Source organism: Panthera uncia, assembly GCF_023721935.1.
Source record: "Panthera uncia isolate 11264 chromosome A3 unlocalized genomic scaffold, Puncia_PCG_1.0 HiC_scaffold_11, whole genome shotgun sequence".
Classification (NCBI taxonomy): domain Eukaryota; kingdom Metazoa; phylum Chordata; class Mammalia; order Carnivora; family Felidae; genus Panthera; species Panthera uncia.
In genome coordinates this window covers 14,657,138-14,669,670 of record NW_026057578.1, presented here as the reverse complement: position 1 = coordinate 14,669,670, position 12,533 = coordinate 14,657,138, and the positions used below count along the sequence as shown (strand labels likewise).

General features: G+C 54.8%; 1 protein-coding gene across 1 annotated transcript; it reads left to right on the top strand.

The window, feature by feature from the left end:
- Positions 1 to 3,636: 3,636 nt before the first annotated feature.
- Positions 3,637 to 11,515, top strand: MMP9 (matrix metallopeptidase 9). The gene is made up of 13 exons (XM_049650660.1): positions 3,637 to 4,375; positions 4,860 to 5,092; positions 5,453 to 5,601; positions 5,887 to 6,015; positions 6,104 to 6,277; positions 6,533 to 6,706; positions 7,352 to 7,528; positions 7,630 to 7,785; positions 8,612 to 8,885; positions 9,009 to 9,148; positions 9,466 to 9,616; positions 9,709 to 9,812; positions 11,208 to 11,515. The coding sequence occupies exons 1-13, from the start codon at positions 4,238 to 4,240 to the stop codon at positions 11,324 to 11,326; spliced, it is 2,118 nt and encodes a 705-aa protein (XP_049506617.1). The 5' UTR covers positions 3,637 to 4,237; the 3' UTR covers positions 11,327 to 11,515.
- Positions 11,516 to 12,533: the final 1,018 nt, after the last annotated feature.

Genomic DNA, 12,533 nt, shown 5'->3' with positions numbered 1-12,533 from the left:
ACGGGTTCCTCACCAGTGAAAGAGGTTTGTGAATCCTAATTCTTAGCAGAGAGAGCATTAAAATAGCAGAATCATGATGGCTAACGTTATTTTCGGTGTGTGTACCTACTGTGTGCTGAAAACTCGCAATGTATACTATCACTTGATCCCCACCACAACCTTTTGGGTGAGGACTGTCCTCCCTCATTTTACAGATGAGGCCATGGAGGCACAGACAGGCAAAGTGACTTGCCTAAGGTCACACAGCCAGATGTAGTAGGAGCTGGAATTTGAACCCGGGAGGTCTGATTGTGAGGTCTACACTATATGGCTTCCTTTTGGAGGAGCTAAATAGAGATAAGGGGGAGGCATGAGATTATTATTAAGGCCTCTGAGAATCGACCTGGTGATTGCCACTACCCGGGGCTAGTGTGGGTGGGGGCGGGTGCTTGGGTGGTGCTCTATCCCTGGGGCAGTGTCTTACAGTATACCCACACCTTTCTGCTTCATCCCAGACAGAAATGTCTTTCTCATTTCCTGCCAGGGCATCTCAGGCCTGGCCGCCCCTCCCTTCTCTGGCAGGTTCAGGAGGAACAGGGTTGGAATTCCCCATCCTAAATCAGGGGAGAGGTTCCTCCCCTCGTGAGGCTGACCCCAGTCTGGGGGCCTGGTGTTACTAAGGGCAGCCCGCAGGGCTGTGTCATCCAGCTGGTGACTCAGGGCTCCGGGGGTCAGCCCCCTCCCCATCTTACGGGGTCTCCACCTGAAGGAGGGGCTTAGAGTCCAAGCTATGACCCTGGTCAGGGTCAAGGGGTGCCCACCTGGAAGAATATCCTGCTCTCTGCCTCCTCCTCTCCCAGGGCCTTGGCTAAACTTGTGGTATTGGAAGGAGGGGCTGAGGGAAGTGGGGAAGGGGATGTGGTAACCAGAACCGCTTCCTGCCATTGCCGTGTTGAAAGCCAAGGTCTTCCAAGTTCCTCTTGATGGGGGCTGGGGAGCCAGGGGATAAAGGAGGAAGCTGGGAGGAGGGTGAGAAAAGGAGGGGTCTTGTTTGGATTAACTCCAGGAATCAAGCCAGAGGCTCCTGGCTAGGTGCCCTCTTCCTGTCCCCCCCCCCCCCCCCCGCTCCCCCACCCACAATTTGGTCAAAACAGCCAGCTGCCTAGAGGCCATCAGAATTAAAGCAGCAGCAGGCACTTATTCCATGTGCCAGAGACTTTGTATCTGTTAACTCATTTGATCCCTACAACTCCATGAGGCAAGCACTATGATCACCCCTGTTTTACAGATGGGGAAACTGAGGCACTGACAGGTTATGTCAATGACCCAGATCACACAGCAAGCTGGTGCCAGAGCTGAGATTGGAACTTAAGTAGCCTGGCTCCAGAGGGCAGGCTCATAGCTGCCACTCCTTACTGTCCCACCCATGCCGTCCCCGGCTTGCTCTGGTACCTAAGAGAGGTCAGTTCTCTACTCTGGGCCCGCGGTTTCCTCATCTGCATAATGGAGGTAGTCGGAGTAGATTGGTACACTTCCCTCTTGTGACGGTTGTCTCTCTGGTAATTACTTATTCATTCAATTTCTCCCGTACTGGACTCTGTTCCACTACCACAGTGACAAAGCTATCTTGGTCACTACCGCATTCCCAAATTCTTAGCACAATGTTTGGCCCATAAAAACTCAACAAATACTTGAGTAAATGGTCTTTACAGCCTTGAGGATCATCATCAACGGTTTGAGTATATGATAAACGTTTTGAACTCTTTATATAAAAAAAAAATCAACGTACATCAGTGGTTCTGATGAACCAACTGGCAGTGGTTTTGTCCCTCCCACCCACCCAGGGGACATTTGGCAATGTTTGGCAACATTTCTGGTTGTCACAACTGGCAGGGGGAGGTGCTACTGGCATCTAGTGGGTAGAGGCTGAGGAGGCTATGAAACATCCCACGATGCACGGGACAGACCCTCAAAACAAAGAATTATTGGGCCCCAAATGTCAATAAATAAATAAATTTGAGAAACGTAACATACATACATAGATATGACATATTTTGTACAATTGATGGTAAGTTGGGGGTGGTTCGTGGATTCGCCTAAAGCTTGTGTCTGCCACCAGGTGAAGACCCCTGGATTGGAGGGTCTCTTTGTTTCCATCTCTAAAATGATATTGCTCAATGACCTTGAACTCTCAAATCTGGAATATAGTTCCCCTGGGTCCCCTGTCCTAGCCTCTGGTTCCCCAAAGGCGTGAGCCTGCTCCCTGTTCTTCTGTGGGTGCAGGGAATTAGGGGAGAAGGTGCCGGGTTTGAGGTCTCTTCTTCCTCCCTGCCTCCCCTGGCCATGTTGGTTCCCTGTAAATGGTGGTAAATATGAAAGACTTCAGAACCAGGCAGCCTTAGGCTTGAATCCTGGTTCTGTGAATTAACTCTCTGTGTGGTCATAGGTGAGTTCCTTAACTGCTCTGAGCCTCATTGTCCTCCTCTAAAAATAGGAGAGGGTACTCGTTAAATCTACCTCGCAGGTGGTGGAATGAGATGCTTATAAGCAACTTCTCACAGTAGTCTACGCAGTGAATCTCAAGAAATATATTATTATTATTATGGCTTGGAGGTGAAGTGACTTGCCCAAGGTGACACAACTGGGAAATGGCAGAGCGGGGACTGAACACCAGATCTAAAGTGGATGCCCATTAATTAGTGAACTCTAGAGCTTCAGCTTTTCTAGAAGGGAAGCGAAATGTCCTCATCTCGAAGATTCATTTATTCGACAAGCACAGAAAGTGCGTGGCACGTAGTGAGCCCTTTAAATCCAGCTTACTGGATGGCTAGCGTTGCCCTTCCCAAGGGATTCCTCCCAGAAGGCAAACACAGATCCTTCCCCACCAGGGCTGGCTGGGAAGAAGAGAGGGAGGGAGGCACAGGGGTGATAACCGGGGCTACAGCTTGGGCTCCTGGAGAAGGGCTGGAGAACTGAAGTTTCCCCAAGATCGTCCCCTCTCCACCATTTTGTAGTTGAAGAATCCAAAACCCAGAGAGAAGAAGACATTTGTTGTAGCTCAGATTAGAACCCAAGACCCTTGGAGTCTCCTGATTCCAAGTTGGAATCACCATCTTCGCCCAGGTCATTAAAAGCAACCATGGCCATTCTTGAGAAATTGCACCATACACTGGAGTAAGCACTGTAGGTATTTGATCTCATTTTATCCTCCATCAATTTAATTTTTTTTTAATTTTTTTTACATTTTATTTTATTTATTTATTTATTTATTTTATTTTATTATTATTTTTTTTTAACGTTTATTTATTTTTGGGACAGAGAGAGACAGAGCATGAACGGGGGAGGGGCAAAGAGAGAGGGAGACACAGAATCGGAAGCAGGCTCCAGGCTCTGAGCCATCAGCCCAGAGCCTGATGCGGGGCTCGAACTCACGGACCGTGAGATCGTGACCTGAGCTGAAGTCGGATGCTTAACCGACTGAGCCACCCAGGGGCCCCCAAAGGGTCCTTTTTTATAGCTGAGGAAACAAATTCAGAGTGGTAGGACATTTGCCCTAGGCCCTGAAGGAAGAGAGTGAGGCCTGTGTGCTGGCTTCCAGATGCCCTAAACTTCCCCCTTTACTGTCCTGAAAGACTCAGCCTGTGGAAGACGGCGGAGGGGGGGGGAGGGGGTGCCCTGGGGGAATCCCGCAATTCCCCAATTCCTGCTGCTCCTTCCGTCCCTAGGTGAGGCAGGGAGAGGAAGCCCCCCACCGTCCCCCTTGAGAAAGGCTTCAAGGGAGGAGAGGACAGAGCCTAGCAGTGTGGGGAGGGGCCCATAGATGGGGTGTGACTGGGAAGGGGGAAATCTCTGGGTTCAGGAAGAGGCCTCGGGGAATCTTTCATCCCCTTCCCTTAGGCTGACCGCTTGGGGCCTTCAGGCACAGAGCTCAGGGAGCCCTCCAGCCTCCCTTCCTTGCTTTCATTCAGTTCTCCTAAGCTCTGCATTTTGCAAAACCCAACCCTTCCCCTGCGGGCCTGTGGTTTCCTGTGGGTCTGGGGTCCTGCCTGACTTGGCAATGGCACTGTGGGCAGTGGGGACAGGAGGAGGTGGTGTAAGCCCTTTGCCTGCTCATGCTGGGGCTGCCCCCCCCCAAACACACCTCATCCCCTGAGTCAGCCCCCGCCTGGCAGGGAGGGGCGGGGTTACTGATTCAGTTAATAGCGCCTGCTTAAAGCCCCCACAAGGACAGCTGCACCTAGACACCGCCACCCTCACCATGAGCCCCAGGCAGCCCCTGGTCCTGGCGCTCCTGGTGCTGGGCTGCTGCACCGCCGCTCCCAGACCAGGCAAGCCCACCGTTGTGGTCTTCCCAGGAGACGTGCGAACTAATCTCACTGACAGGCAGCTGGCAGAGGTAGGCTAATACCCCTGCATGTAGTTAGGGAGGGCTGGCCAGGAGTCTCAGGGAGGGCGTGAGGCTTCAGAGGAGATTCTATCGGGCAAGTTGAGGGTGATGGTCATGCCTGGAGGACAGAGGTATCTGGGATCAGGCCCTCAGGGGTCCTGTGGAGGCTCTGGATGGGTGATGGCCAGGAATGGCTAATAAGGGTTTCCTAGGTGGGTAATGGGACATGATGGGGGTGATGATGCTTTGGAGGGTTCTGGAGTGGGGTGAACAGGGGTAAAGGCTAGGAGGCCCTGAGGTAGGCTGGGCCAGGGGCATGCAGGGGTGGGAAGGAGATGAGGATGTCTACAGGGGAGGGAGTTAGTGGGTGGGCATAAGCACAGGGTACCAAGTCCTGGAGAGCTGATAGTCCCCGAGTGCCTGGAGGATGGAATCCTGGCCCGTTAGGGCCGGGTAAGAGGGCTCTGGAGTATCTCTGCCCTTCCATCCACAGGAATATCTGTTTCGCTATGGCTATACTCATGTGGCAGAGATGAGCAACGACCAGCAGTCCTTGAGTCGGGGACTGCGGCTTCTCCAGAGGCGCCTGGCTCTGCCTGAGACTGGCGAACTGGACAGAACCACCCTGGAGGCCATACGAACCCCGCGCTGTGGCGTCCCAGACCTGGGCAAATTCCAGACCTTTGAGGGCGACCTCAAGTGGCATCACCACAACATCACGTACTGGTGCGCGGCAGGGCCCCCGAGAAGGCGGGGGAGGGGGACGGGAGGGCCAGACCCCCGGCCGGCGGCGGCGAATTCGTCCCTCAGACAGACCCCTAGGTTTCGATGTGCAGCCTGGGGCAGGTGGCTCCGCCTCTGAGCCCTCTGTTTCCCCTTCAGGGAAGTGGGCCTCGCAATCTGAGTCTTCCTGCTAGGGCCCCTGTGAGTGTCCCAAGAGAAAAATGCGTCTGAAAGTACCTTGTAGGTGAAAATGTGGAACGCAGGGAACATCGTGCTTGCTGAAGTCGCTGAGACACCGGGTGTCGCTACCGCCCCGGCTCCGGACTCACTTCGGACCTCTACCCTCTCGCCTTTCACCTGTAGGATCCAAAACTACTCGGAAGACTTGCCGCGCCACGTGATCGACGACGCCTTTGCCCGCGCCTTCGCGGCCTGGAGCGCAGTGACGCCGCTCACCTTCACGCGCGTGTACGGCTTCGAGGCAGACATCGTCATCCAGTTTGGTGTCAGGGGTGAGAAAGCGAGAAGAGGGACGCCGGGAGGGTCTCGGACGGGGACAGCGGAGGGAGGGCCGCGGAGAGAGGAGAGCGGGCACTGGACCCCGCTTGGTCTCGCCTGTCCCTGCAGCCCTGGCCGCCTCTGGCTTTATGCGCCCCCTCCTGCCCAGACACGGCGCAGCGCGGGGACGCAGGGCTTGGACAGCTGCTGTAGGCGGGACCTCAGCCCACGCTCAGGGCAGCGCACGGTCTGCACGACTGCTCTCGGCCAACCCCCTCCTCCTGCACCTGCTTCTCTAGAGCACGGAGATGGGTACCCCTTCGATGGGAAACACGGGCTCCTGGCACACGCCTTTCCTCCCGGCCCAGGCATTCAGGGAGACGCCCACTTCGACGATGAGGAATTGTGGTCTCTGGGCAAGGGCGTAGGTGAGATCCCGAGCCGCCCCGGCTCGCATTCCCTTCTCTTCTCACGCCCATCGCCAGCCGCCCTGACCCGGTGCCCCTTCTCCTGCAGTGGTTCCCACCTACTTCGGAAACGCAGGTGGCGCCGCCTGCCACTTCCCTTTCACCTTCGAGGGCCGCTCCTACTCGGCCTGCACCACGGACGGCCGCTCCGACGACATGCTCTGGTGCAGCACCACCGCCGACTACGACACCGACCGCCGGTTCGGCTTCTGCCCCAGCGAGAGTGAGTGCGGGGTCGCGACGGGGGTGAGGGGCTCCCACCACCCTCGAGGGTCCTAGGTTTTAATCCCGGCTCGGCCACTAGCGCTGTGTGGCCTGCAAGTGACCCTCCTGTTTTCTGGGCCCAGTTTCTCATCTGTGAAACGGGGAGAGGAGGAATGGAGTACAACCGATGGTCTGTGGGTCAATAAACTCGCGACGTCCTCCCCCCCGCCCCCCCCCCGTCCTCCCCTCCCCGTAATTGTATGGGCTTCCTCAGGACTCTACACCTGGGACGGCAATGGAGAAGGCAAGCCCTGCGTGTTTCCGTTCACCTTCGAGGGCCGCTCCTACTCCGCCTGCACCACCGAGGGTCGCTCAGACGGCTACCGCTGGTGCGCCACTACGGCCAACTACGACCAGGACAAGCTCTATGGGTTCTGCCCAACCCGAGGTACCTCTGCCCCGCCTACCAGACTCAGCCTCGCCCCCTCGTTCCGCCCTGGTCCCCGAAACGTGGCTCCCCCACCCATCAGCGTGTCTCTCCACTCTTCGTTGGTCCTCAGGATCACCGTGTCTCCGCCCGCGATCACAGCCCCTCCCCCTGACTTCCACTTGCCCCCGCCCCGCCGCATCCCTGTGCCTTGGCCTTTCAGCCCAGACAGCTTCCTCTCCCTTAGTCTCTGGTCCCCAGGCCCTGCCCACCAGCCTAGCCGGGTCTCAGCTGTGTGCCCCCAGCACCCTAGGCTTTTATAAAAAGGACACCAGGGGGCGCGCCCGGGTTACTCAGTCGGCTGAGCAGCCGACTTCATTTTGTCTCAGGTCATGATCCCAGGGTCATGGGATGGAACCCCGTGGCCTCCAACCCCCAGCTGGGCATGGAGCTTGCTTAAGATTCACTCTCTCTCTCACACTCCCTCTCCCGCCCCCTCTGCCTCTCCCCCACTCGTGCGCGCGCGCGTTCTCTCTCTCTCTTAAATAAATTAGTAAGTAAGTAAATAAAATAGGACACCAGGATTATCTAGCTCCTGTTCCACCAGCCTCTGGCCCCTTATTGGGCCCACTCACCTGGTTCACCCAGCACCCTTTGTCTCTCCAGCTGACTCTACAGTGACCGGTGGCAACTCCGCTGGGGAGCTGTGTGTCTTTCCCTTCATCTTCCTGGGCAAGGAGTACTCAACATGCACCAGGGAGGGCCGCGGAGATGGGCACCTCTGGTGCGCCACCACCTCGAACTTCGACAGAGACAAGAAGTGGGGCTTCTGCCCGGACCAAGGTGGTCAGGGTTCCAAGGTTGGGGGCAGTGGTGTTGGGGGAGGGATGGCCAGGGCTGGGAGCTCAGCTGGGCTCACATCTCAAGGTCCCTTTTCCCTCCAGGATACAGCTTGTTCCTTGTGGCAGCCCATGAATTCGGCCATGCTCTGGGTTTAGATCACTCATCGGTGCCAGAGGCACTCATGTACCCCATGTACAGCTTCACGGAGGGCCCCCCCCTGCATGAGGACGACGTGAAAGGCATCCAGCATCTGTACGGTGAGGTTATTGGGCAGGGATGGAAGGAAGGGCGGTGCCTTTGCTCTTGTACTGAGAATGGGGAAATGGGGATCAGCGAAGTGGGGACCCCTCAACATTTATCTGCGGAAGAGCCTGGGGTCAGTGGGTCCAATTGCTGTCGGGTCAGTGCTTGGAGAAGATGATAAAGAGCCCAAATTCTAGAGTGAGACAGATGTGGGCTCAAAAGCCAGTGCAGCCACTTCCAGGCTAGGTGACCTGTGGTACGTGACTTCACCCCTCAATTTTCTCACCTGTGAAATGGGGCTAATAATGTTACCTGCCTCATCGGGTTGTGAGGAGGTTTAAGTGAGTTCCAATATTGTCTGACATATAGTAAGCACCGTGTAAGTGTTTAATATTTGTATTGTTATCATCACTATGATCATTAGTATTATTCCCTCATTTTAAAAATGGGAATATTAAAGAATCTATTTGATTTTTTTTTTTTTTAGTCAAATGAGCTAATGTAATTTTATAAAGCTCTTAGCACTAAGTTTGCCACTCAGTTTGAGTGCTCAAAACCCAGTTCTTTCCCACTAGCCTGGAGAGGGGGAGAGCTCCTGCATGTCTTGTGTTCATAGGGCCTGGCCCGGACCTGACATAGCCCAGGGATTAGATAAGCATGATCGGAATGGAAGGTGAATGTATGAAAAAAAAAGCCAGCCTGTGATTGGGGGAAGGTAGGCTCCAACATCTAAAGTGAAGACAGTGAGTGCCAGGGGCCTCACTGATGCGTTTTGGGGAATATTCGTTCCACCAGCACAGGTGTATGTAGCAATAGGTCTCATCCAGTGTCTCTCGTTAGGTCCTCGCCCTGAACCTGAACCACGGCCTCCAACCACCACCACACCTGAATCCCAGCCCACGGTCTGCGCTACGGGGCCTCCCACCACCCGCCCCCCAGAGCGCCCCACTGCTGGCCCCACAGGCCCCCCTTCAGCTGGCCCCACGGGTCCGCCCACTGCTGGCCCTTCTGAGGCCCCTACAGTGTCTTTGGATCCAGCAGAAGATGTATGCAACGTGAACATTTTCGACGCTGTTGCGGAGATCGGGAATCTTCTGCATTTCTTCAAGGATGGGTGAGGGGGCAGGGATATGTGGCTGGGGGAGGGGACTCAGAGGAGGGCCCTGCCTGCTCCTCTCCACCCACTGGCCTTCGGTTCAAAGTTCAGTGGCCCCCTGGTCCCTTCTCTCATTCCCAGGAAGTACTGGCAGTTCTCTGAGAACCCAGGACGCCGGGTGCGGGGCCCCTTCCTTATCACCAGCAAGTGGCCTGCGTTGCCCCGCAAGCTGGACTCCGCCTTTGAGGACCCGCTGACCAAGAAGACTTTCTTCTTCTCTGGTTAGTTTCCTCCTTTCTCCTCCCCCGCCCCCGCCCTCCTCATCCTTGTGGATCTAGGAAGACCGGCAGATCGAGTAAAATCCGTGAAACATTTTATGCGGGTTAGGAACAGGCGCCCCCTTCTGGCGGGTGCAATTGAGCAGCTCTTCACCGTCCTCGTGCGCCGTCCGACGGAGCGGTGGGTTCTGCTCCTTGGGCACCCAGATTGCCGGCAGGTCGGGCGCGGAAAGGCCTCGCTGGGTTCTTCCTCTTGACATTCAAGGACAATGTGTGACCACTCCCTGCCCCCAGACCGATGTGGCTCTCCTCCCCCGCAGGGCGCCAGGTGTGGGTGTACACAGGCGCGTCGGTGCTCGGCCCGAGGAGTCTGGACAAGCTGGGCCTGGACCCGGAGGTGGCCCAAATCACTGGGGCCCTCCCGCGCAGCGGGGGTAAGGTGCTGCTCTTCAGCAGGCAGCGCTTCTGGAGGTGAGAGGCTCGGCGACCGCCGGCAGGGGGACCCCGGGCGCCGTCCGCCCGCCCTCCGGCTCAGCACCTGTCTCTTCACCGCCTTCCTGCAGGTTCGACGTGAAGACGCAGACCGTGGATCCCAAGAGCGCCGGCCAGGTGGATCAGATGTTCCCCGGCGTGCCCTTGAACACGCACGACATCTTTCAGTACCAAGGTGAGGGCTGCTGATGGGGGTCAGGTCCCTCCAGGGACACTTCCCACACTTGCCTGCCTCAGTGATTAGTCAAATTCTGAGGGAGAAAAAAAATCCCCTGGAGACTGAGGCAAATGCTCCAGCACAGGTACATTCCCCATAGAGGCAGGGACCTTTCCCAGATCATAAAGGGACACAGAATTAGAACCCAGATTTCCTACCCACCCCCCCCCCAGATTTCCCCCCCCCCCCCCCCCCCAGCTGGGGGTTTCCCCCCCCCCCCCCAGTACAGAACAGTGGTTTGCATGGAGGCTCATTCCTCTATTAGACAATATTTATCAAGTGTTATAATATGCCAGGCATTCCGTTGACACTGGAGATACAGTGATAAAAAAGGCACTTCATTTCTCTGCGTCTTTGGGCAAGTCACTGCTGCTCACAGAACCTGTTTCCTCATCTGTAGAATGGGGACGCTAGCTGGAGTTTTCCTTGTCTTTCGCACCACTCACATGCAATCAGCTGACAAGTTCTGTTGACTCCACTACCAAAATGTTCACTTCTCACCATCTCCCTTGCAAACACCCTGGTTCAAGCCATACTGGTTGCTCAATACCATTACGATATTCTCTAGGAGTAGGGAGTGGTTAGGAGTAGAGGGCCATGGTCTTGGGGGGAGACTCCAGACCCATTCCAAGGTAAAAACAAACAAACAAAAGAAAACTATGGGGATCTGATCTGCTCCTCAGACCCTCCCAACACTCTCCTGTCATTTCCTCTGCTCCACACCACCCACACTGGCCTCTGGCTGCTCTAAACACAGCAAAGTCAAGGTCACACCAAGCTTAGGGCCTTTGTGCCAGCTGGTCCCTCTGCCTGGAGGTTTTCCCTCAGAGTGTCACTGGGCTGCCTCCCTTTTGCCCTTCGGGTCTCAGTACTTAGGCTACCTTTTCAAAGAGGCCGTCTCTGACCCTTGTTCTGTATTCACTGACTTGCTTTTATTTCCTTCATAGCTTTCTACGTTGCCACAGTCTCATTTATTAAGTGTTTGCTTGTTAATCATCTCTCTTACCCCACTAGAGTGTAAACAGCAGCAGAACTGAGATCAGGCCTGCAGTTTTTCTCTCTGCTGTATAACAGTGCTTAGCGCTATAAATATTTGATGAAATGAATGAACGAGTGAATGAATGAACGTTGAGTGAATTGTTCTGAGCACGTGCTGTGTGCCAGGCTCTGTGTCCAAGGTGCTTTGGACATGGAGGTGTTCTGCCCTCCGGCATCTCTGTGGGGGAGATGGAGGCGTCGTATGAAAGATCTAGAAAGGGCAAGAGGGGCGATTGTAGAGATCTTGCTCCTGTCTCTGTGTGTGTTTGTGGGAGGGTTGGAATCACCCCTCTTGGGCTTGTCTTTCCCCTGCAGAGAAAGCTTACTTCTGCCAGGACCGCTTCTATTGGCGTGTGAGCTCTTGGAACGAGGTGAACCAGGTGGACCAAGTGGGCTACGTGACCTTTGACCTCCTGCAGTGCCCCGAGGATTAGGGCTCCCCATCCTGCTTCAGCACTGCAGAGTGGGTCCTCTGGGGACCATCCCAATGGGGAAGGAGCCAGTTTGCCGGATACAAACTGGTGGGTCTGTTCTGGAGGACAAGGAGGAGGTGAGGTGGGCTGGGCCCCTCTCTTCCCACCCTCCTCTTTTGTGGGAATATTTTTAATAAACTTGAATTCTTTAACCTTGAGGAGCAGATTTCTTTACGTATGTATGCGTGCATGTGTGTATGTAACTGATAGGGCGCCTCCTGTGTGCCAGGTAGTGTTCTAAGCACTTCATAAATATTAACATTCATCCTTCCTATTAAGAAGATATAATGTGATTACTCCTATTTTACAGCTGGGGAAATGGCCAACCTATTATTCATTCATCATTTATTGAGCCCCTGCATGGAGCCAGGCTGTGTGCCGGGCCCTGGGGAAGGAGAGATGAGTTGGACTATGTTTCTCTCCTCAAGGACCTCTCAGGGTCCTCCAGCTGCAGGGCCATGAGTGCCCTCAGGACTTGCTTAAAATGCAGACTCCAGGCTCTGTCCCCAGAGAGTCCCACTCAGTTACCAGGATGATTCTTTGCGGGGTGGGGGTGGGATCACCCTTGGAGAGTGTGCAACGTGTGGTCCTTTATTCCAGAATAATGGTGCATCTCTGTGATTCTGTATGTTGTGGTTGAAGGCGGGGAACGTTCCTCAGCCAAGATGACGTCTGAACTTGAATTGAATCTGGAAACATGAGCAAGAGATTCTTCCCGTGCAGGTGGAACTGTCTTCTTACAGGGTAATCTACCACAAACCATTACACCTAAAAATGGGCCTACTCTAACTCTCACACAGCGTGTGCACAAAACGGCAGCTAGAAGGACATTGATTGCAGCATGGTCCCAGTAGTGAGAACCTGGCAAAACCTCAGTGTGCCGAGGTCAGGCGGGGGATAAGTGAAATATGGATCACAGACATGATGGTGGTAGCTACCCCGGGCACACTGACTCTGCCAGACACGGTTCCATGTGCTTTATGTGTGTTGACACAGCTAATCTTTACAACAACCCTAGCAGACAGGTACTACTCTTACCTTATAGGTATTATTGCCCTCCCCCCTCCCCCCGTTGTACAAATGAAGAAACTGAGGCACACAGAATTACACAACCCACCTGAAGTCCCATAGCCAGTGAGCGGCCACAGTGGGATTTGACTGTAGGCTC